Source organism: Magnusiomyces paraingens, assembly GCF_902498895.1.
Source record: "Magnusiomyces paraingens strain CBS 517.90 genome assembly, contig: contig4, whole genome shotgun sequence".
NCBI lineage: Eukaryota > Fungi > Ascomycota > Dipodascomycetes > Dipodascales > Dipodascaceae > Magnusiomyces > Magnusiomyces paraingens.
In genome coordinates this window covers 1182375-1205144 of record NW_022474070.1, presented here as the reverse complement: position 1 = coordinate 1205144, position 22770 = coordinate 1182375, and the positions used below count along the sequence as shown (strand labels likewise).

Genomic DNA, 22770 nt, shown 5'->3' with positions numbered 1-22770 from the left:
TGCAAATTCTGTAATAATATTGAATATATTCTAAACTTCGTCATAAATGATCACTAAGCCTTTTAATAAAAAGATTCTATTGAAGTTTTTGTATGAATTGATTAAAAAAGGGATGCCGTATGCTATGTTTAAGAAAGAAAGAATGAAATCCTTTCCTCAACATGCTCACTAATCGAAGAAATCATTTCGTGTATAATTTCTTTGTCTTTGAAGATATTATTCATAAACCAAATGATTAAATACGTTGAGTGCCAGGATAGTATCGAGAAATCGGTATTACTTTTCAGGGTTTTAGGTAATAATTTTTTCCTTGTGAAATCAAGAGCAATGATTTAAAGTCCACTGGCGATCATTTCGGTTAATGGTAATTTTTTCAATATATATTTTTTAAGCATTCCTAAAAGTCTGGATTGTTTCGGTTGATTTTTATGACGGTTCCTATTTTTTTTTATCTTTGACTCAATTTTTTCCCACCCCTTACTTGAGCATTTTAATTTGAAAAAAATATACCCACTGGGTGACGTTTTCTCACTCCAAATAAATGGGCAACCTGCTTGGTAGATTGGTTTTTTTTTTTTGCAAATAGTGCAAAACAGGATTAAAGGCAATAATAGATGTAATTAAAAAACGTTCTTTTAAAGGAAGCTTTTAGAAAAACGCCTTGATAATTAATATTTTAAGCTATTCTTCTAGAAAAGTAAGTGTAAAAAGGCAGAAAAGTTTACTCTCGGTCACTAAGAAAAAAGTAAAGCTTTGATAACTCAAAAAGTTGGGTGATAGTTGTCTCTGGATAAATTGATAAGAACGAATGAGAACTTTTCTAAAATTTCTTAAACTAAAATCCGGGAGAGATTTCGGGACAAAATATTTGCTTATAAATTTCAACTCTTTTGAAAACCTCTTCCTCAATATCTTTTTTATTTTAAATTCTAAAAAATGCATGTATGTGAGTATTTTGTTTGTTCTTGTTGTTCTTGGGCAGAAGAGTGGAAATAATCATCTAGCCATTAATGTCAATAAGTATAATGCTAATTGTATGCTGAGGTAGGATGAGATCGTTACTTTTTTTAAACACTTGAGGTTTTTTTGGGTTGAAAAAAGAAACCATTTCCAATCATAAACTTAGCTTATAGCTTAAAGATGCAATAAAAAAAATTATTTGCCGTACTTACTGTAAATTTTAGAAAATAAAATTCAAATACAAAATGAAATATTATATATATGAATAAATTATCCCCTCCTTTTTTTTAAAAATAAAAAATCTTTTCTTCTTCAATCTATTACTCTTCAATCTATTACTCTTTTGTCTTGTTTACGTTGTTCACCCTTTTTTCAATATATATTTCCACACTTGCTTGATTTTTTTAAATTTTTCAAGCATATAATGGTTGTAAGTAGCCAACATTTTATAATAATTATATATTTGTTGTTTCATGCTAATAACAATTCTAGGTCGCAAGAGATTATAAACTAGTTGTTGTTGGAGGTGGTGGTGTTGGCAAGTCCTCATTAACTATTCAACTTATTGAGGGAACATTTTTAGAAGAGTACGATCCTACTATTGAAGACTCTTATCGAAAGCAATGTACTATTGATGATGGGCCTAACACTTTGGCTCTTCCAGTGATTCTTAATATATTAGACACCGCGGGCCAAGATGAGTATAAGGCACTTCGTGAAAATTACATGAAAACTGGTGAAGGGTTTATTTTAGTTTATGATGTGACTTCGCGATACTCTTTTGAAGAGGTCCAGAAATTATACAAGCAAATTTGCACCGTGAAAGACCGTGAGAATACACCTATTGTTCTTCTAGGTAATAAGACAGATATTGCTGAGGCTCAACCTGAAAAAAGACAAGTGTCTCGAGCAGAAGGCTTAATCATGGCCAAAAGATTTGGAAAGTCTGCTGTGTTTTGGGAGACTTCAGCTCGCAAGAGACAACACGTCCAAGATGCTTTTTTTGACTTAGTGAGACTTATTAGAAGACAAAATATGGAGCCTGCAATTCCACTAAATAGAGTGATCGGTCATATTCATACCACTACACTAAACGCTCGGCCTCCTACGCCTAACGATCACCACAATGATTCATCAACAGCAAGTGTTATTCGCAAAGCAGCTAGTAAGGCGAGTTTAAGAAGCACAAGTACAGTTTTTTCAACGGCTAGAAAGCTTAGTAACAGTAGTAGTTTTAACAACTTTCATTATGGAAGTAACAACAACAGTAACATAAACCTCGCTAATGGATCAAGCAGCATAAACAGTAACAACAGTAACAGTGGAAATGGAGGAAAAAGTTTTAGCAATTTTGCCCTTGCTTTTGGTAGTGGTGCCTCTAGGATCCTCTCATTTACTTTGGGACGCACAAATAACAATGGAGTCGAAGGAACAGAAACCAATAAAATCAGTTCTGAAAAGGAGTTAAGGAGTAGCAAAAGTCGACAAGAGCTTCTTCAGAGAGGTAGATACTACTCACAGGTATCTTACAAGCATCAAATGTCCCCTCAATCACCCACTATTCAGCATAAACTTCGTCGTCAAAGCGATAATGTAACTGGAACCAATACTGATACAAATAATGTGTTTTTTAATAATGGTGCAAAAAACACACGCCATTTGTATGGCTCTCTTTCAGAAAAGAGCCCTTTGGTAAGAGCCAAGGCTAGAAATGACAACTCTCCTCGAAGACTCAAACCAGTAGTTAGTCACCAGCAGCTGTCAGATAATTTTTCAGTTGCCCAGCGTTCTATTCGTCATCGCAAAAGTATGCCGCTTGTTTCTGACCATAGAGAGAACCGACAACAGACACTCCTTAAGAATCGTCTTGTAGAGCCACCTCTACCTCCTTTACCAATAGTCGAAGCCAAACAGTTTCTTTCTGCTTCCAGTCTTTCTGAAACATCAACTATCAAAACAACCCCTACAACACCTGTTAATCTGCCGTCACCCGTGACTCCAGATGCACACATCTTTGTTCCACCCTCCCCATGCAGTCCAACTAGCAACCCTCATGAAACCACCCCTATGCTTTCGTTAGTAATCCCTTCCAAAAGGGAGCAATTTCCTGCTACTCCTGATAGTCCGAATGGTGGTGGGTTCAGTTTTTGCATTAGCAGGACATTTAACAAAATCAAAACCCGGATGATTAAAAGCCGTGCCTACTCTGCTCCAGAACCAGCAACCAAAAATGATATTTCAGAAGCCTGTGTTAAGAGAGGTGCTTCGCTGGAAAAAGGAAAGCAAACTCGTCAAACTTTTGATTTACTGGATGATCCACGGAGTACGTTGTTGTTGACAACACAAACTTCCTTAAACTCTGCACTATCAGACATGACTGGTGTTTCGCATTCGGCTTCGATCCAAATTCAGTTGGCACAGAAGCAGCATCAGAAATATTTTCAAATTTCCCCATTTTCACAAGCTTTTCAGCAGAATGCACAGGAAGAGGCATTATCAACTCTTTCTGAACAACTGTCTCAGCTGCCTCTGCCACAACTTCCACAGTCGTTCCTACAGCCACAGCTACCTCTGCTTCCACAACTATCTCTGCAGACTCCACAGCATTCTCTTCAGGAATCTTTAGCAGCTATTCCTTTTCAAAAGATTGATGCACCATTACCTCCTTTACCTCATGTTATTGAAGATTCTAAGCTAAATACGCCTACAAATGATTCTCACAAGTCTTCTGGTCATCGCCAAAAAACTTGCGAAATTAAGTACTCCAAGTATCAAGATAGATACTCGCAACAATACCAAGAGTACCAAAAGATGCTTAAAATGAAGGAGAATGCTTTGAAGAAGTCTAATAAGATAAATGGTGATTTTCCAGTTGAAGAGCAAAATGAACAAGGGATTTCTCAGAACGACTTCCAGTACTATTATAATCAGACTCGCGTAACTAGCCAGCAAAAACCGACCCCTTCACATGGTGTGGCTATGGGATATTGATATAGATTTATATTTAATGTTTTTTTTTCTAAAATAAAATTTAAAATTAATGGTTATGAAATGACGTTTTTTGATATATTTGGAGTAAATTGGATAAGTCTAGATCTGGGAAAAAGTTTAATCGATATTCTTGGTTCACTTAAAATTAAAATTCTGACAAAAATTTAAAATTTCCCTTATGAAAGTGTAAATTTTTAGAAGCAGGAATTAAAGATATTTAAACCTACATGCCCCCGCTTTACTTAAACAACTATTAATATAAATGGAGGATTTAAAAACGATTTCTTTCGGATATTTCTCTTATAAGGGTCATATTTTAAATTACTTTCAATTTTATTTTGGTCCTGATTGTTTTATTCAAAGAGAGCCTAGGATATTAAAGGATGTACTGTGGGTAAAATCTAGAATGGTCAGGTATACATTATAATGTGATTGGCATTTTTATTCTTCCTACAAAGGTTTATTTCCCAATTAAATTTTGTGAATCTCTTTTGAATGGTAAGTTATGGCAAATCACTTATTTAATTAATTTCTTTGTAAAAATATGCAATAGCAGAAAATTATTGTTCTACTACAAGACCTGAAAGATATATCTTTAACGATCATTCCAAAAATAAGAAATGACTAAAATAATCGGTGTGTAACCTAAGCATCTGGTATTGTGGAAAGAAACTCATATTTGAAAAGAAATTCAAAGGGTAAGTATTAACTTCTTTGTCTTTTTCAAATGTAAATCAGTAGAAAACGTCAAGGGTGACGGGAAAAAAAAGATCCTATTGATGGAAAAAACGGAATTGAATTATTTACCTAATGATACAAAAAAATGAAAAACCTTGAATCCTCATGATTAGATTTTTTTAATTGATGAAGTGGTAGACCATAAAGTGAAGAAGCAAGCTTCCAACAATAAAGTCAGCAATTGCCCGTTCTGGAGTGACTGAAGGAAACTGTGATGCATTGGCCTTAGAAGTTTGAATACGAAGACCTGCAAGTAAAACAAACTGGCCGATAGTTGAAGCAAAACCACCCAAAAAAGCATTAAAGGGCTGGGTCAAAAGGTTAGTTACGAGGGTTGCGAAAAAAAAAAAAAAAAAAAAGATTTAAAGAATAGAGTAAATGAAAGAGTACTTACATAAGTGCCAATAATAAGGACTATAACAAATTGAAGAACACCAACAAGAACAAGAAAAGCCATGAAGCAGTCAATTAAGCGTAGGCGCGTGGATGCAGTCTCGAAATATTTGTTGATGAGTTTTACTAAAGCGTTGCTGGCCTCTAAGTCAGCATTTGTGGTTGAAGATTTTATAGCAATTTTATGGGTAGGAGAGGTAGGAGTGTTAGGATGCGACTTTGTGTCAACAGAGGAGCTGGAAGTCTCATGTTTAGCGGAAGAAGCAGACTTTTTTGCCATCGTAGTATATAGTTTGTGGCGGTGTTGGTGATAATATATGGTTGGTGGTGGTGGTGGTGATGCAGATTTAGTAAAACGTGGAGGTTTAAAAAAAAAATTGTAAAGGCCAGAAATACCCACGCATACACCCTCCACGCACGCACAACAAAAACTTTACACACTTGTTTCCTACACCACCACCAACCCCCAACCTTACCCCCCAAATCTAGACAACTACCACTATCTAATGAAAGCCCAGATCGTGCGCCGGCCTCCGTCGTCAAAGGTAGTTGTTCCGCCTATCAACTTTGCATGCGTAGAGCGCGCGCTGTATCGCTGCGGGCAGCCAGCGCCAATCAACTTTCCGTTTCTCAAGGAGCTCCGGCTCAAGACGATTGTGTGGCTAGCCGTGGAGGATCCTAGCGACCAGTTTTTTGCATTTGCAGATGAGCACGGGATTGACGTGCACCACCTGGGGATTGTGACAGAGGGCTCAAATCCATGGGACCAACTGACTGAGTCGTCAATCGTGACAGCCCTTAATATCATCATGCGAAAGGAAGCCTACCCACTCATGGTGTGTTGTGGCATGGGCCGCCATCGCTCCGGAACGGTGATTGGGTGCCTGCGCCGGTTGCAGGGCTGGAACCTTGCGTCTATCTCAGAGGAGTACCGGCGGTTTGCCGGTGCGCGCGGTGGCCGTGTGTTGATTGAGCTACATATTGAGGCCTTTGATACGGCTACAGTGGATATTGATATGGATAATGTCCCGCAATGGTACCGGACAAACCTGACGCAACAATACCAGCACCAGCAACTGATACGGGATGAAGAAAGGGAAGAAAATAATCAGGAGGAACCGGCGACAGGTTTGCCGACAAATGCTTCTCTTAATAATGAACTTAGCACACACCAGATTCAAACGACAGTTTCGTGAAAGAGATAGACTCAAAGAGAGTGGGAGTTAATGAAATAATGACATTTATCTAAAGTTTACTTAGTACTTTACTAATTATTTTTTTTTTTTTGCTACTATTATTATTACTGCTAAATTTCAATATATTTATCATCGTTTTGCGGTGCTGGTGTGAATGTTGAAAGATACAGCCGGTAGCTGGTTTGCCTCGAAACTCACGCTAGCATCGATACCCATAGTGCTCAGTGCTCCGCGAATTACACCCATTGGGAACCAAATGAAGGGTGCAGCTGCAAGAGTTCCTGATTTCTGTTGACCTGCCCCTGCAGAAGAAGTCACTGCTGCTCCTGATGCCGCTGCAGTTGCCGCCGCTGCAGTTGCAGCCACCATTTGCTGGTGATGGCCACCAGCCCCTGGTGCATTTTTGGCAAGCCCGGTGGGCTTACTACCGTGGACCGCAGATAAAAGCCCGTTGGCTGCAGAACCCATGCGCTCACAAGGTCTGAATGAGTTGTCAACGAGCACATAAATCCCACGGTGGTTCGTTTTAAGATTGTCAATGGGCTTGCTGTAAACTGCTGTCCAAAGGTCTTTGCAAACAAACTTGAGCACGTCGAGCTGCGTTACTAGCCGGCTCGCATCGCGCGATAGAACCTCTGCAAGTGCCGCACCGACGCGGAATCCGTATAATTCTGTGCGGAAGAAAACGTCTGCATCTTCAGCACCGGCCATGTGCGGATACTGGTGTAGCATTTCTCGGGGTGTACTAACTTGAGAGGTATTATTGTTGACATCTGTGGTATCGGTAGTAGAATCTTTTGTCTTCTCTTCTTTTTCATCTTCTTTTTCTTTTTCTCCTGGATTTTTACTATCATCCTTGTCTTCCAAGGTTAATGAATTGATAGCCGATCCCAGATCTTCTGAGGGTTTTCGGACATCTTCGACGACCCGTCGCGCAAGCGGAACCATCTCAATGAGCAGGTACTCGAAGGCTGATGCATTAACGAGAGACTTTGTCTCAGCAGCCGTGGCTGTGGAGACTACTGGTGGTAGCGATGAAGAAGTAGTATTCTTACTAGCGACGCTAGTCTCTGATCGAACAGGTGCAATAGGTTGCGATTGCTGTTGTTGTTGGACGGTTGATGCCATTTTGGGCCTTGTGAATGGGTTTGAAAGCCGCTGGCTAAGTTTCAAAGGCTGTGATGGAGGTATGTGCGCGTGTGAGTGCAAGGGTACATGTAGCTATATTTCAGGTTTAGGGTTTTATCCTAAAGCAGAGTGTACAATTGCTTGCAAAACCTCCATCTTGAAACCAATTTGAATGTGGATCTTCCGCTAGAAAATAAAAAATATATAAAAAGGCCACTGCAAAGGAGGTATCTTCCTCTTTCTTTTCTTTCATATCATATATCAATACTTGGAATTTTATTTTTAAAATCGCTTTGAAAATGGCTATTGAATCCCCAAAAATCGTTGCTGAATCTATGCAGGAAGAACAACCTTCCACAGAAAAGCGCGGCTTGCTGGCCAAGCTGCCCACTGAAAACTTTGCAGAAACTGAATCTGAAAATGAAGAACTTGTTGAAGACTCCTCCGACATCAAAGATCCATCTGAGGTCCACAAGCTTCTAAGCCTTTTACCACCTGCGGCTGTTTCTGCATGCACCGCAGAGGTTTCTATGACATCCTTTTGGCTCGGCGGGTTGTTTGGAGCGTGCTTTGTCTCGACCATTTTCCTCTTTTCGCATGTCATTTCTACTTTCTCAATCCCATTGACTGCTGGAACCACAGTCATTGCAGCTTATATCACACGTCTTCCCGCAATTCTGCCATGGCAGTTACCAGCATACGGCTCTATTCTCGGTGTCTTCCATTTCCTTGAATACTGGACTACAGCTGCTTATAACCCAGACAAGGTCTCGCCGTCATCGTTCCTTCTCCGGAACGGCTCTGTCTACATTATTGTCCACATCGTTGCGCTGGCCGAAACGTTGCTTGAACGCTATTTACTGACCTTCTTTGCTCCATCCATCCGTTTGCTTTCAATCTCCACAGCAGCCGCTTCTTATGATCAGGCTTTTTGGAAAACACCTGCCTTTGCCTTTTACGTCTCTCTTGTAGGGCTTGTGGTGACACTTCTGGGCCAGTTGTTGCGCTCGACTGCAATGATCCATGCCGCATCAAACTTCTCGCACGTAATTATGCGCTCACACCATAAATCTCATGAATTAGTTACCACTGGAGTCTATAGTGTCTCCCGCCATCCCTCTTACGCTGGCTTTTTTTTCTGGGCTCTCGGTACCCAGATTCTTCTACTAAACCCTATCTCATTGATCTTATTCCTCTCGCTTCTTTGGCCTTTCTTTAATGACCGCATCCAAGACGAAGAACAATATCTTGTCTGCTTCTTTGGAAATGACTACGTTGAGTATAGAAAACGAACTCCAACATTGATCCCATTTATTAAATAGTGACAAAATAGAACACTTGTGTATGCTTCAGGTATCTGGAGGAAAAATCTAAAAAAAAAAAGAAAAGAAAAGAAAAAAAAAGAAAAAAGTCCAAAAAAAATCAAAAAAAAATCAAAAGATGGCCTATATATTATCGTTTGTTAGGCTGCACAATTGCAAGTTCGTCATCGTCATCGTCGCTTAAAGTCAAATCAATCACTTCAGATACAGTCCGTTTAATACCTTGAAACTGCACTTCTCCATTAGGGCTACTGGTGGCTCTTGATGGGTTAAAACTCGATGATGGTGGAATCCGAGCCTGAAAGTTTGATCCTGGAGCAGCCTGTCTCATAAATGACGCCCCATCAGGTCCGCGATGAAATATAGGACGCTGTGAACCAGATGGTGATCCATTGGCTGTACTAGCATTTGTTATCGCATTAACATTATTGAGCTGTGGTCCACCATTAATTGGTGCTGATGAGCTTGTTCCCATAACTTCGGACGGCCGCTTTTGTTGTTGGTCAAACGGATGTCCGCCGTTAATCCTTGTGCCCATAGTGCCCCGCATGTTACTCATTATACTTTGCGGTGCAGTTAAATGGCCTGGTGGTTGGCCACTTTTAGAATTATAGTTGTTGTTTACTGGTGATGGCGTTTGTAGCTGATGAGGTTGTTGTACGTTACTGCTTCCATTAAAATTTCCATTGGATGGTCTTGCGGGTGAAGAGCCAGTCTTAGACTGGTGGTTCTGCATACTAGAGATATTACTCACAGGTGCCCATACAATTTCCCGGTTCCTTGCTTCTCTTGGAGACGCCGGTCGTGGAAGACTGGAAAGTGGTGTTTGTGTACTTCTATTATTGCCGTTAGGCAGAATGGAGCCATTAGTGGGTAGATTTTTAGCACCATTGGCTCCCGATGTCGTCCCTGTCAAAACTCCTCCCCCTGAACTTCTTCTAGAGGTGCTGCCAGATTGTGACGGTCGATTTGAGTGTCGGGTAAAAATTGAATTGTTCCACGACGGCAACATTGAAAATAATTCTTCGCGGCTAAGAGCCAGTGGTTTCGGTGGTGACTTGGGGGTAGGATTTGTTGAAGGTTTATCAGAAGCAGACGCCGAGGCTGGGGCTGGAGCTGGGGCTGGAGCTCCAGCCCCAGCTGAAGCAGTAGGAGCCGAAGTAGTAGGAGCCGAAGTAGTAGGAGCCGAAGTAGTAGGAGCCGAAGTAGTAGGAGCCGAAGTAGTAGGAGCTGAAGCAGTTGACGGTGTTGTAGGCAGTGTCGGCGCCGAAGTTGTAGATGATCCTGTTGGTTGTTCCAATATAGCTACTGAACCAGGAATTCGCGTCATTGTTGGATTTGATGGTTGTGTTGGCGTCACCATTGGTCCCATTGGTCCCATTGGTCTAGAAGAGACATTGGAGTCTTGAACTGATGTATATGGTAGAGATTGTGGTGTTCTTTGCACAGGTGAAGGTACTGACGAAGGAATTGGGTGCGGTACTGGAGACGGAACCCCTAATGTTGCAGGCTGTATTTGCCGGGAAGGGGAAAGAGAGGACTGTAAGTTTGGATGCTGCTGTATTGATGGAGAATTTCGTAATGATGCTGGAGCCGGTGCTGGTGCATTATTCTGCAAAGTACTAGGTAAAGTGGGGTTTGATGGATTCGGCAGAGGTTGAATCTGTGTTAATGGAGAACTTTGCATTACTCTGGGCGAAGTCGAAGATGACGGTCCTAATGGCGGTAATGAAGATTCCGGCTGAATTAATGGTCTTTGAGAAGGTATCAGTATATGGAAGGAAGGAAGTCCTTGTGTTACTGGAGGCCATTTCTGTGGTTGACCCTGTATTAAAGGTTGCATGGGTTGCTGAGATGGTCTTTCATGTAGCGGTGGTACCGGATGTTGCTGTTGCTGTTGCTGTTGCTGTTGCTGTTGCTGCTGTTGCTGCTGCTGTTGCTGCTGCTGTTGCTGCTGTTGCTGCTGTTGCTGCTGTTGCTGCTGTCGCTGCTGTTGCTGTTGTTGCTGAGGTGCGGGGTTCATTATGGACGGAGGTACTGGCTGCTGTTGGTTCTGTTGTTGACCAGATGGGTGCGATGTTGCCACAATCTCTTCTTCAGATTCAAGCTCTTCTCCATCAGAATCCAATGTAACTACAGTAACGTTTTCAGGATTGAAACGGCTGCGTACGCTGTGAGACGTAGGATTATCATCACTATCATATTCATCATCGCTTCTTAGTAATTCTGCATCTTTTGGCATGGTCCACGATCCATCTGGCGCAATCTCAATGTCGGAAATGTCGTATTGAGCTGTGCTTTGTAAAATCTCGCTTAGGTATTCGTCGACCGACAAATCAACAAATTTGATGGTTTTATTGCAGATAGGACACATCCATGTTGTAGCCTGTTGCTGCAGCTGAATAAATGACAAGAGATCAAAGCACTCAATATGAGTGCAATGAATGGATCTCACTGGTGTCTTGATGCGGGAGCCAGATAAAGGACACTTTAGTGGCAAAACTGTAGACAATTCCATAATTTCGTCATCCTGAGAAGAATCTTGAATTTGTTTCTTGGTTGACTCCTTGGAAATACGGGGTCGACCTTTTACATTTTCCATGACTTGTTCAACAGTAATAGGTGTAGCGAAATACATAGTAAAAACATATTCCCGTGAAGATTCCATAGTAGTGATGTCCACAGTGTTTATTGATATCTTGCTCACGTACTTAGTCAAATCAGCAGGCTTTGTTGTTCCTAGTTTGTTTTTAACACCCTTCAAACTCTCTTGGTATAACAAATTATTAATCTTGATTGTAGTTTGCGGAGGAAATGATATTGGAACATGGTCAGGTAAAAGACCTTTGCCTTTGTCTTCCGCAGTGCCTGCAAAAAGAAGCAAAACAGATTCGCCCTGTTTAATTTGTGTAGATTCCATCTGAGTGACTTGAAAACGCATTACTATTCGGGTAGAAGCATCTGATCGAGCGCTTCGAGGGGTTTGGACGGCCTCGCAGCATGGCTCCTGAAGAACATAAAATGGGTTAGGATCGTACTTCATCTGCGGAGGCATAAAGAGAGAGTATAGCTTGTTCCCCTGGTATACTGTTGTTGAGTTATTTGTTGATCTGAAACGCGTAATCATTGGGGCATTTTGGTTTGATTCATTGTAGCGATTGATACTGGTGTTATTGTTTACATTGGAGGCACTGGCGCCAGGTTGCTGGGGTGCATAATATTGCGGTACACTTGACATAGTGGATGCTGATCCAGTGGGGTTTGGAGGTTTTGGATATAAATTTGGCACTATTCCAAGTTCAATTTGGATGAGACGATGAACGTAAGAAATGCGGTTCGTTTCATTGCGCAAGCCATTGGAAAGATATTCAATGAGACGGCTCTGTAAAATGCTTTTACGGCCTGAAGGAGAAAGATTAAGTTTTTTGAGAATATTCTTTAAATTGTTGACGATAAGTCTATCGTTGATGAAGTCCAAAGACTCTTTGTATTTGATTTTAGTTTCCTGGTCTGCCATTATTATCGCGATGGTACTTGCATTATTATGAGTGGCATGAAACCCTTACGAATTGCTATATCAGGTTAATATCGCTAGAAAAGCGTGAAATAGTTAAAGTTAAGACTAGATAATAATCAAACGGTATTCCAGAATGTTCTAACCAAAGGGTATTCATGAAAAATATATATATATATATGAGAGCCAGAATTCGCGAAGCACAATGTTTGGGAATGGTGGTAAAAAAAAAAGGGAAAAGCTGGTGTTGTTTATTTTCTTGTCTTCTTGAGTAACTGACGACCAAAATTTTTCTGCGCGTAGCCAAAACACTTAAGAACATCAAATAATCGACGATTATATTGTAAGCAGGGTAACCAAATTTCACGTTATTACACCTTTTTTATGTTACATTTTTCATTGTAGTAAATATATATATCAGGTGCTTAATGCGGCTTTGCCATCGCGAACTAACACTTGCTCGTCTACTCGGGCATCCGGGTGCTCATGCAACAGTTTCCAGCTGGAAATTGTCGCTGCCTGTGTATCAATCTCGAATAAACGGACTCTTCTTTCATATCCACCGTATCCGCCATATCCTCCTTCGCCAGTTGCACCACCAAAGCATAGCCACATAGCTGTGTCATGATTTAAAGGACCTTCCTCTGCTGTTTTATCATGGAACATGCAATAGTCATTGACGTGGTCATGGCCGACACTGACTACTGAAACACCCACGTTAGCAAGAACATCGCGAGTTCCAAGATTAAATTTCGATGCTGTAACAGGCTCACGAGCTTGGCCCACGATGGGCTTGTTGGAAACATATTCTGTGAAGGGGATATGCATAAAGGCCATGGACATGTGGATGTGTGAGTACTGTGCTTGCTTTTCCTTCAAATGGTTGTAGCTTTGTGTTACAAAATCCAATTGGTCTTGCTCAATCCAGGCGTATCCAGGGTATAGTTTGTTGTTTTGGCTGCGAGAGTGGCTGTCAAGGAAGTAAAATGTCAAGGCTGGGTTTTCACTCCGGGGGCCCAGAACCTGCTGGACATAATTACCATAACCAGAAACATTTTCTGGGCCCACCTGTGTCAAGGAGTACGGCAGGTCGGAAACAAGTGTTACGAGTTCTTTTCTCGATAAGCTGCCGCCCTCGTCGTCGTGATTGCCCATGACCATGGAATAGGGTATTTTTCGGCGGATCAGTGGCGCAACAACTTTAAGAATTGATGTCTCAGAGTCTGGAGAAGATTCTCCATAGATTTGGTCGCCTGTGAGCACAACATAATCAGGTTGCTCCTGATCAAGAACCTTTTCAACGAATTCCAAAGTGCGAGGATCAGCTTTGCATGATTTTCTTTCATCCTTATTAGCTGGAAACAAATCGCGGCATGCCCCGTAGTCAGTTGAAAAATGTAAATCAGCAAGTTGAATGATTTTGAACTTGCCAGTCTTGTGAATACGCAATTCCACTTCTGGGTTCTCTTGCTTGGGGCCTATGCGAACTGTGAGCCTAGGAAGAGATTTTTGTTCATTGCCAATAAACCCTTCGCGTAGTTGCCATCCAAGTCTGGGGTCTTGCGCATCATGGCCGAAAAGCACATCGACACTGGTAATTGAAGAAAACTGGTTGTACTTGCCGCGTTTGATCCAAATATTAAATTTTTCTTTAGTCCAGCCTTTAGAACCTGCAAGCTCATGTTGATCTTTTATTGATAGCTGTGAGATATTTTGTTTTTTTTCTTCTTTCTCTTCTTCCTTTTCAATATCCTTAAGGATGTGGGGTGGTAATTCGTTGTTGATATTTAAATCTACCGCAACGTCTAAAATCACTGGCATATTAGACGTCAATTCCTCTTCTTTAACGCGCTTGACATAAAGATAAGATTTGCGATTCCAGCGCTTATTCAGGCTAAGTTCCTTTGGCACACGGAACCACACCTGATCGGTTATAGGACATCTGGACTGGAGGAAACAAGACTCTACTTTAAGATCAACAACAACGTGGCCCTGTTGGTGAAGTAAGATCCGAGTCTGGATGGCAGAAGGTAAAATATTGTAATACCTGTCCACAAGGAAAAGCATGCCTAACAATGCCAACACGCCAAACACAAGTTTAAGTATTTGACGTGTCCATAATCGTGAAAGGCGAAGCATAGTGGGTGAAAAGAAAAGAACTATGCTTCTTTTATATTTAAAGGTTATTTAAAGATGGTGATGTGTGAAGAACAAAAGATTTTAAAAATAAATGAAAAATAATAATAATAATAATAATAATAATAATAATAATAATAATAATAATAATAATAATAATAATAATAATAATAATAATAATAATAATAATAATAATAATAATAATAATAATAATAATAATAATAATAATAAAATATTATATTATATTATATTATATGAAAGGAGTGCAGGGAGGGCTTTTAGAGTATCTCGTTAACATTTTGATTACATAAAATATTTGTCTTGCGTGGGTCTCATTAAAACATTTCTGGCAACCGCTCAATAACATATTTGCGGCCACCAACACTCATCAGCGGAATACCTGGAATTTTGCGGACTCTTCTCTTGAGATCAGCATCATTTGTTGCCACAATGTAGCACTTGTGTTGCATCACGCGCTGAACAATACAGTCATCGGCATATGTACCCTTGTGACTACACGTCAGGCGCTGAATGCGAGGATCGCGCGCCATCCGCAGAGCTATCCGATACTTAGGTCCCAGTTTCTCAAGTTCGGCCATCACGCAGTCTGTGACCATGGGTATACACTTGGCAAATAGGGCATCCATCATGCCTCGTATTAAATCAATCTTTTTTTCCACACTAAAGTTGATGAAGTTGGTATCGATAATGACTTGATATGGGGGCTTAATAGCTTCGTTGTATTGAAAAAATAAAGCTGATGAAACTTGAGGGCTTTTTTATAAAAATTAGATATAAATATATAAATATTTCATAAATTAATAAATGTCAACTTACACTTCTTTTACCAGTTCCTCGTCTTTTCCTGGTTTCGCTGGTTTGTTACGATTTGCTTTTCTACAATCAGTTAGCACAAGTCGATTTTTTGCGTAAGATTCTAAAAAAAAAAAAAAACTCACAATCTACTATCATCTTTTGAAATCATGCGCTTCACGGAAGCTTTTCTCGTCTTTTTAGCTTTGCCCATTTTTTCAATAAAAAAAAAATTCTATAATATTTGTTTAGTTTTTTGATGTTGATAAGATGTTGATGGGGAAAATTTTTGCAAAAAAAAAAAAAAAAAAAAAAAAAAAAAAATTTAGCCTTACCATTAGATCACATGATTATGTTACAAAAAATATTTCAAAATTTTTAAAATCAAAATTTTTTGATTTTCCAAATTTTTTTGTGTCAGGATAGAATTAACTTTTAATGTTTACAGAATGAACTCAGTAATTGAAAAGAATAGCGGAGAGTTTAACTGGCTCTGAACAACAATGATATTCAGTATATAATTATAATTAAATACAGAATATCATTATTGTTGAATTGAAGATCATTTAAAATTTTGAAATACTGATATATTTTATACGGCAACCTGTATTTATGAGGTGTTTAGTTCTTATATAATAAAAACTTTTTTTTTTTTAAAAATTCTTTAGTGTGACTGAAATAATCATAATCAAAATGAGATGAAGTTCTAAACATAGGTTTAAATTAAAATCTTCATAAAGACTATTCACAGATGTATTTTTGTTATTTGTTTAAGGAAAAACAATGGCAAATTACGCTATTTAGATAGAACATGGATTTAAGAGCATATTACTGATAGGTTTATTTTATTTACACTAAATAAAAGTGGGCATATACCCACTCATTAATACCTCCATTATATTTTTCTATTGAGATATAATAATAATAATAATAATAATAACCGACTGATTTTATTATATATATATATATATATTATTATTATAACAATTATAACTAATTAGTTATAAGTTAAAAAATTCAAAATGTCACTTGACAATTTTTGTTTTAAAATTGTAGAGTATATAATAAAATGAGATTTAAAGCCAGATTTTAATTTTAAACTACTTTTTTTTTTTTTAACTCATCAATTTTAATATCAAAAGTTAGAACTTTTTTTTTTATTTATTTATTTAATCATTTTTATTATTACAGCGCTTGAAGAAAATGAGAGGCGTGTTGACAACTAGCTTGGCTGTTAACCTGCATAGTCATATCTCGCCATTTTCCTTTTGTGTTACCAGTCTACTTTGTTCACACTTAGCCTCCTGGCACTTCACAACTAGAACGTCTATCAACTATAAATTCCCTAAAGTTCGCCCTTCTAAATTTTCAAAAAAATTTCATTCTTCATCTTCACAACTTAAACTTTTATCACTAAACTTCACAAAAAACATGTCTCAAGAAGAACTTCGTTATCCCGTCTCAGGAATCGCACCCTACAAGCCAAACTATAAACTGCGCAATGCGTACAGGAATGAAGAGGGCCACAAGTATCTGTCGCCATTTGGTCACCCATACAATATGATTTTTGACCAGGAAAATCAGACTCGTGTCTCTTACCCCACACTCAAGGATAAGCAGATTCTTGCACTGTCCTATGCCATTCGTCAAAAGCCTGAATGGTGGATCAAGTACAAGAACCCAGAAATTGTTGCCAAATGGCAAAAAGAAACCGTAGCTTCTAAAGAAGAAAGGGATGAGTTTATCCAACAAAACGGAATGAAAGCTGTGGCAGAAAGCCCCAAAGTGTTACAGCCTCTTTTTGACTTTGTAATTGCCGAGTTAGCATGGTACGAAAAGCTTAAAGATTCAACTGATGGTCAGTTCCAATTGGCTTACTCTGACTATGTGTTTTTTGGAGACAAGGTTATTCCCTCTGATCTCAAAACCACTTTTATTAAAGCAGCTAAAAAACTCGAAGATATCCCTGATGATTTGCGTGACTGGCATCCTGGATCTAACCAACAAGTTTGGGATCTTATCCACCCTTCATTGTATCCCTTACAATACGGAATCACCCCGGTAGTCAAAGATTTGAAGAATGATCATGTTGGATTTGAAATTAATTACAAGGGGGGTTGTGTGCCAATGCCAGAATATAATTTTTGGCGAGACTCAATCAAAAGTGATGTGTCAACCTTCGGCATTAGCAAGAGATTCCAATGGCTTCCTTCAATATTTAATGTTGCGAAGGATGGAAAAGTCACGATTGAGTCATACATTAACAACCTTCACCCTGTTCACTACAAAGATTTATACCGGCCAATTGCCGATATTTTTGCACGGTTTATTCCTGGTATTAATGCTGCACTATCACAATACGCTTCCAAGGAACACATTAGAGATAATCCATTTACCCACGAAGAAGGTTTGTATGGTCCTGAACCCGAATTTGATGAAAACGACCCTAACTATGACGAAAAATATGACGAATACATTGAAAACCGGGTTCCTATTGTAAATGACCCCGTTTTTGAAATGCCTTCTGGAGAACGAGTCAGTCAGATTGATGTTCATGGTACCAAGCTTAAAGTTATTGTCAAGATGGCTAATATTCAGCTGACTCCTGAAAACCCAGAATATGCTGGTGGTACTTGGCATGTCGAAGGAACCATCAACGAAGACATTGTATGTTCATGTCTGTACTACTACGATGTCGAAAACATTACAGACGATTCCGAGCTCGAGTTTCGTGCCGCAACTGATGCACCAATTTACGAACAATACGATTCTGATGGGGTCCTAGCTGTGTATGGATTGGAAAATGGTGACTTAAATACATTTTACGTTGGTGGAGTGAAGACAATCGAGGATCGTTTGATTGTTTTTCCCAACATGCTTCAACACCACGTTAAGCCATTTAAACTTCAGGACAAGACCAAGCCTGGTCACCGCAAAATTTTGTGTTTCTTTGTGTGCGATCCATATAATGATAATGTTATTTCGACTGATCAAGTTCCGCCACAGCAGTCAAACTGGTGGTCAGAACAGGTATTGAGCAACGAAGAAGAACTGAAGAATAATCATTACACCATTTTTGATCAGCTTCCCACAGAAGTGTTGGAAGCCATTTTTGACGAAGTTGAGTGGCCTATGTCGCTCAAGAGAGCCAAAGAAGTGCGCGAAGAACTTATGGAGGAACGCAGTATTAATAGTAAAAAAGAGGAAGAATCAGAACCAGATAGAAACCCGTTTTACCGACACTTTAGCTTGTGTGAGCATTGATTTAAGCTGATGTAAAAAAATTTAAAACTATCAAACAATTGTTAAATTAGAAGAAATAAAAAAATATAAAACAATAGAAAATATACTAACATTAATTTTTTTTTATTTTGATCCTGAGGGTTATTTACTAAAATATAAACTAAGTCTGATACAGTTTAATTTGTTATATTCTGTACTTTAAAAGGCATTGTTTGTTTGATTGAATTAAAGAGTTAGAGAATTATAAAATAGCAAAATCAAACTTATTCGTTTAATTGTCTAACTTGACTTGGTGTTTATTAATGAACCTTTTCATTAAGTGTTGTTTTGTTCTGTGCAGCTCTCATACCCCAGAATTTGTGTCTTAATGTCTGGCCTGTCAGTCCAACGGTTTCCCCAAAATATCTTTCAATTATCTTCACCAATACTAATTTATTTTTCTTATACTTCTTTAACATAGAACTTTTTTTACAGTTATTTGCTATTTAACTAGACAAAATTTAAGAACAAACTTTTTTGTTAACCATGATAACCAGTGGAGATGTAAAATTCCTTAAATCCCCCGTAAACTCCGGTAAACTCCGGCAAACTCCGGTAAACTCATGTAAACTTTTAGTAAATAAAGAATAAATCACTAAATTAAAGCATATATCATTTACAATAAAAGGAAACCAATATTTTACCATAAGAAATGTTTGTTTTATTTAAGGGTTATAGAATTATATAACATCAGCATCTGCGCTATCCTTTTTGTTTTTACTATATATCTTTTCATTTTTATAATAAACTTTTAATTTTGGCTTCAACATTGCATCTCCAAAAGCAAATAGCTTAAAAATGTTTGTTTGTTTGTTTTTATTCAAGGGTTATAGAATTATATAACATCAGCATCTGCGCTATCCTTCTTGTCCATACTATATATTTTTTCATTTTGATAATAAACTTTTAATTTTGGCTTCAACATTGCATCTCCAACAGCCCGAAAATAAGTCCTGATGCCAGCTTACGAGGAACAGGGGGTTAAAATAACCAAACCTTCCCAACCTATCTCCACTTGTCTTCATCAACGCTGTAATTGTATTTCTTAATCCCTCCAAGCAGAGATAAAGCTTACAATCTCTTGTAAGCCAGTTAAACTGTTTAAGAGAGTCGACATGTCCATCTCTGGAGATATCCGTTTCAGTCCTTTTCTTTCCTCTTCAAGCAAAGGACACTCAACTAAAATGTGATGAACAGTTTCCAGCTCTCCACATTTGCAGTTGTAACTATCCTTTTCAATTCCAAACTTTTTAAACCATGCGCCAAAGTTGCCATGGCCTGTGCGAAACTGAGTAATATTACTCAAGATCCTTCGACTATCTTTCTTCATGATCACTCCCTGTAACCATTTTGGAAAGATTATCAGTACATTTCGACTCCACTGTGATATTATGATACCACAGATCCTTACTGCTGTTCCAATACATTTCTTGCCATTCTTCCATTGCTTGTTTCTTCAAAATTCCAATCGTCTGATTTTGTTGTTGTTTCAGTGTAAGAGGTTCAACCCTCTTGCATTTTCGTTTTTCATCCTTTTTAATCATATAGTCTCTATCATCTTTCGCCAACATGTAAAGCGTGGTTAGCTTTGCAATTGGAGATTTCTCAATCAATGTTAACAAATGACCATTAATAGGATTAGTTTTGCTAATATTTAGGTGTAAACGAATAGCTTTTCGTGCCACCATAAATTTTAGCCTAATACTATATGGCATAATACCAGCTTCCTTTTGTAGTACCGCAATAGGAGTTGTGCGATAAGCACCAACAATTCTTCTTAAAGCCATATTCTGCATTACTTCCAACTTGTGGATTTCTCCTTTCAAAATTTTGTGATGCCAAATTTCTAAGCCATATTCGACAATTGGTCTCACGCAAGCAATATACAGTGATCTGACTGCAGACCCTCGCATACCTTTTGCACGCCACCAAGATGCCAAATAGCACCAACAGCTTTTCTTGCTTTATTGATTTTATTCAAAATATGAGATTTAAAATCAAGCAGATTGTTCAAAGTAATTCCAAGCAATTTAACTTCCTTCTGAGGTTCACGAAGTTCTCCATTAGGTAAAGTAAGTTGCACTTTCTCATCTTTAGGTTTCACATTTTTTTGTAAAATGAATAAAACCCAATTTATCACCCAAATCAATTTTGGTCATTCTTGATTTAGCCCAATTACAACATTTTTCTAATATTTTGCTTAAGCTTTTGGTATTTTCTTCAATTTTACCTTCAACGGTAATAGTCACATCATCAATAAATAAAAAAGGAGTTCCACCCCATTCTTTAATGGCATGATACATTGGTGTGGAATATATCAGAAAAAGTAGTGGTGAAATAGGTGAGCCTTGCGGAATTCCAGTACTAATTTTTGCACTGATCCTTTTCTTCGGTCCATGAGCATACTAGCTTCTCTTTCACTTACAAATTGGTACGTCCAGTTTATAAGTGCTTTGGGTAGTTTCATATCCTCCATTGTGTGTGCCAATATATTTCTGTTAACATTATCAAAAGCTCCTTGAATATCAATGAGCATAGCTGAAATTTTTTCTTTACTAGTTTCAATTCTTTGGACAAGTTCCAAAACAGCATCAGTAGCACAATAACCTTGTCTTCCCCATATTGCTCTGGTGGAAGTAAGTGTGTTGTAAGCTTGGTCATTCTTTTTGTATAATTTTTTCCAGTACTTTAGATGGAATCTTAAGTAAGGAAATTGGTCGGTATGCTCTTGGCTTTGAATAGTCAGGTTTCTTAGGTTTAGGTATAACAACAATAATGCCATGTCTCCAGACTTTTGGGTGGTATCCAAACTTTACACAAGCTTGGAGAAGCTTGAAAAACCTTTCCTTAAAGTCTTTATTTAGCCATGCCATCTTTAAAACTTTGCCAGTAATTCCATCGTCTCCTGGAGCTTTATCATTTGGGGTATCAGCCAATGCAGAGTCAACTTCATCAAACTCTAATTTTGGCCATCGAGAATCGTCATCAATTTCAAACTCTCTATCAAGACCATGATCAATTTCAGGTAGAAGTGCCTTCCATATTTCATGTCTTTTTTCGTCAACAGTAGTAGTGAGAGTTCCATCTTCTTTTCTAATTTGTGGTATAATGGTATCATTGCTTTTTGGATTAATATACTTCAAAATCTTCCAAATGTCATTTCCTGCTAAACTAGACAAATATTTATTCCATTGCTCAGTACTTGCCTCACGCAAACTGTGGTCAAAAATTTTTCTAGCTTTTTTCGCCTCTTCAATTTTTTGTCGTTTCAAAGCCAAAGAAGGTTGTCTTTGACGGGCTTCCCTTTTAGCTTCTAGCGCTTTTTCTAACTTCTCCCTTAATTCTTGATTCCAATAGCGTTTGGACTTTTTCATCACCTTAACTTCCTTCATCGACTTTGCCATTGCTCTTTTTACAACCTCCTCAAGAACTTTAGCTTGGTCATCAATTTGGTCAGTTGATTTTAGAGTTTTGTTATGCACATTAAAATCTTTAATGGCAGAAGAAAGCTCCTTGTCAAACTTTTCCCAATCTGCATTCTTAATATTCAATCTCTTCACCGAAGTAAAAACTTCATCCCCGTTTTTACTCTGAGACATATAGATGTCCCACTCCACAATTGAGTGATCACTTAGTGTATTTTCATTCACTCCACTAAATGAAATTCTATGAAGTAAGTCAACTGAGCCATAAACCAAATCAATATTGGTTCTATTGTTGTATGTTTTTTGATTTCTTGGAGTAATTAACATCATATCATTTTCATGTAGCCACTCAACAACTTCATCTGCTTCCGTATTCGGACCTGCCCTTGACTCCCATTCCTTGTGATGTAAGTTATAATCACCTAATAGCTTAAAAATGTTTGTTTGTTTGTTTTTATTCAAGGGTTATAGAACTATATAACATCAGCATCTGCGCTATCCTTTTATTGTCTGACTATGTGACTTGCCGGTTTTCATTTGTACCTTTTTAGTACTGGTGGTTTCTGTTCTGTGCGTCTCCGGTAGCCCGGAAGATGGGCCCTGATGCCAGCTTACGAGGAACAGGGAGAACCAGTCTGTCGGTCCCAAAACCTTCCCAACCCATTTCCACTTATCTTCACGGACGCCCATGTATTTCTTAATCTCTTCCGTCAGAGATACGGCCCGCAATCACCTGCAGGCTATTTAGACTGTACGGAAGAGTCGGCATTCCTGTAACCAGGGTAGCCTATGGATTTTTAATCTAGGTGTATACTCCCGTACACATCCTCAGGAAAAGGGGGTATTCTGGGAATCGAACCCAGTATCTTCCG

At 38.6% G+C, this 22770-nt stretch overlaps 10 protein-coding genes across 10 annotated transcripts; 4 read left to right on the top strand and 6 right to left on the bottom strand.

The window, feature by feature from the left end:
• Positions 1-1384: 1384 nt before the first annotated feature.
• Positions 1385-3951, top strand: SAPINGB_P005161 (uncharacterized protein; the record flags this gene model as incomplete). The annotated part of the gene is made up of 2 exons (XM_031999876.1): positions 1385-1390; positions 1453-3951. The coding sequence occupies 2 exons, from the start codon at positions 1385-1387 to the stop codon at positions 3949-3951; spliced, it is 2505 nt and encodes an 834-aa protein (XP_031855767.1).
• Positions 3952-4808: 857 nt separating this feature from the next.
• On the bottom strand, positions 4809-5362 carry SAPINGB_P005160 (uncharacterized protein; the record flags this gene model as incomplete). The annotated part of the gene is made up of 2 exons (XM_031999875.1): positions 4809-4997; positions 5084-5362. 2 exons carry the CDS (start codon positions 5360-5362, stop codon positions 4809-4811), a joined length of 468 nt encoding a protein of 155 aa, XP_031855766.1.
• A 226-nt stretch (positions 5363-5588) lies between these two features.
• SAPINGB_P005159 (uncharacterized protein) lies at positions 5589-6278 on the top strand (the record flags this gene model as incomplete). The annotated part of the gene is made up of 1 exon (XM_031999874.1): positions 5589-6278. The coding sequence occupies one exon, from the start codon at positions 5589-5591 to the stop codon at positions 6276-6278; it is 690 nt and encodes a 229-aa protein (XP_031855765.1).
• A 129-nt stretch (positions 6279-6407) lies between these two features.
• SAPINGB_P005158 (uncharacterized protein) lies at positions 6408-7406 on the bottom strand (the record flags this gene model as incomplete). The annotated part of the gene is made up of 1 exon (XM_031999873.1): positions 6408-7406. The coding sequence occupies one exon, from the start codon at positions 7404-7406 to the stop codon at positions 6408-6410; it is 999 nt and encodes a 332-aa protein (XP_031855764.1).
• Positions 7407-7705: 299 nt separating this feature from the next.
• SAPINGB_P005157 (uncharacterized protein) lies at positions 7706-8728 on the top strand (the record flags this gene model as incomplete). Its single annotated transcript, XM_031999872.1, has 1 exon — positions 7706-8728. The coding sequence occupies one exon, from the start codon at positions 7706-7708 to the stop codon at positions 8726-8728; it is 1023 nt and encodes a 340-aa protein (XP_031855763.1).
• Positions 8729-8858: 130 nt separating this feature from the next.
• SAPINGB_P005156 (uncharacterized protein) lies at positions 8859-12245 on the bottom strand (the record flags this gene model as incomplete). Its single annotated transcript, XM_031999871.1, has 1 exon — positions 8859-12245. The coding sequence occupies one exon, from the start codon at positions 12243-12245 to the stop codon at positions 8859-8861; it is 3387 nt and encodes a 1128-aa protein (XP_031855762.1).
• Positions 12246-12659: 414 nt separating this feature from the next.
• SAPINGB_P005155 (uncharacterized protein) lies at positions 12660-14381 on the bottom strand (the record flags this gene model as incomplete). Its single annotated transcript, XM_031999870.1, has 1 exon — positions 12660-14381. The coding sequence occupies one exon, from the start codon at positions 14379-14381 to the stop codon at positions 12660-12662; it is 1722 nt and encodes a 573-aa protein (XP_031855761.1).
• A 332-nt stretch (positions 14382-14713) lies between these two features.
• Positions 14714-15405, bottom strand: SAPINGB_P005154 (uncharacterized protein; the record flags this gene model as incomplete). Its single annotated transcript, XM_031999869.1, has 3 exons — positions 14714-15152; positions 15216-15275; positions 15338-15405. The coding sequence occupies 3 exons, from the start codon at positions 15403-15405 to the stop codon at positions 14714-14716; spliced, it is 567 nt and encodes a 188-aa protein (XP_031855760.1).
• Positions 15406-16622: 1217 nt separating this feature from the next.
• On the top strand, positions 16623-18455 carry SAPINGB_P005153 (uncharacterized protein; the record flags this gene model as incomplete). Its single annotated transcript, XM_031999868.1, has 1 exon — positions 16623-18455. One exon carries the CDS (start codon positions 16623-16625, stop codon positions 18453-18455), a length of 1833 nt encoding a protein of 610 aa, XP_031855759.1.
• A 1334-nt stretch (positions 18456-19789) lies between these two features.
• Positions 19790-22588, bottom strand: SAPINGB_P005152 (uncharacterized protein; the record flags this gene model as incomplete). Its single annotated transcript, XM_031999867.1, has 5 exons — positions 19790-20263; positions 20389-20564; positions 20899-20968; positions 21161-22327; positions 22514-22588. 5 exons carry the CDS (start codon positions 22586-22588, stop codon positions 19790-19792), a joined length of 1962 nt encoding a protein of 653 aa, XP_031855758.1.
• Between the last annotated feature and the right edge of the window lie 182 nt (positions 22589-22770).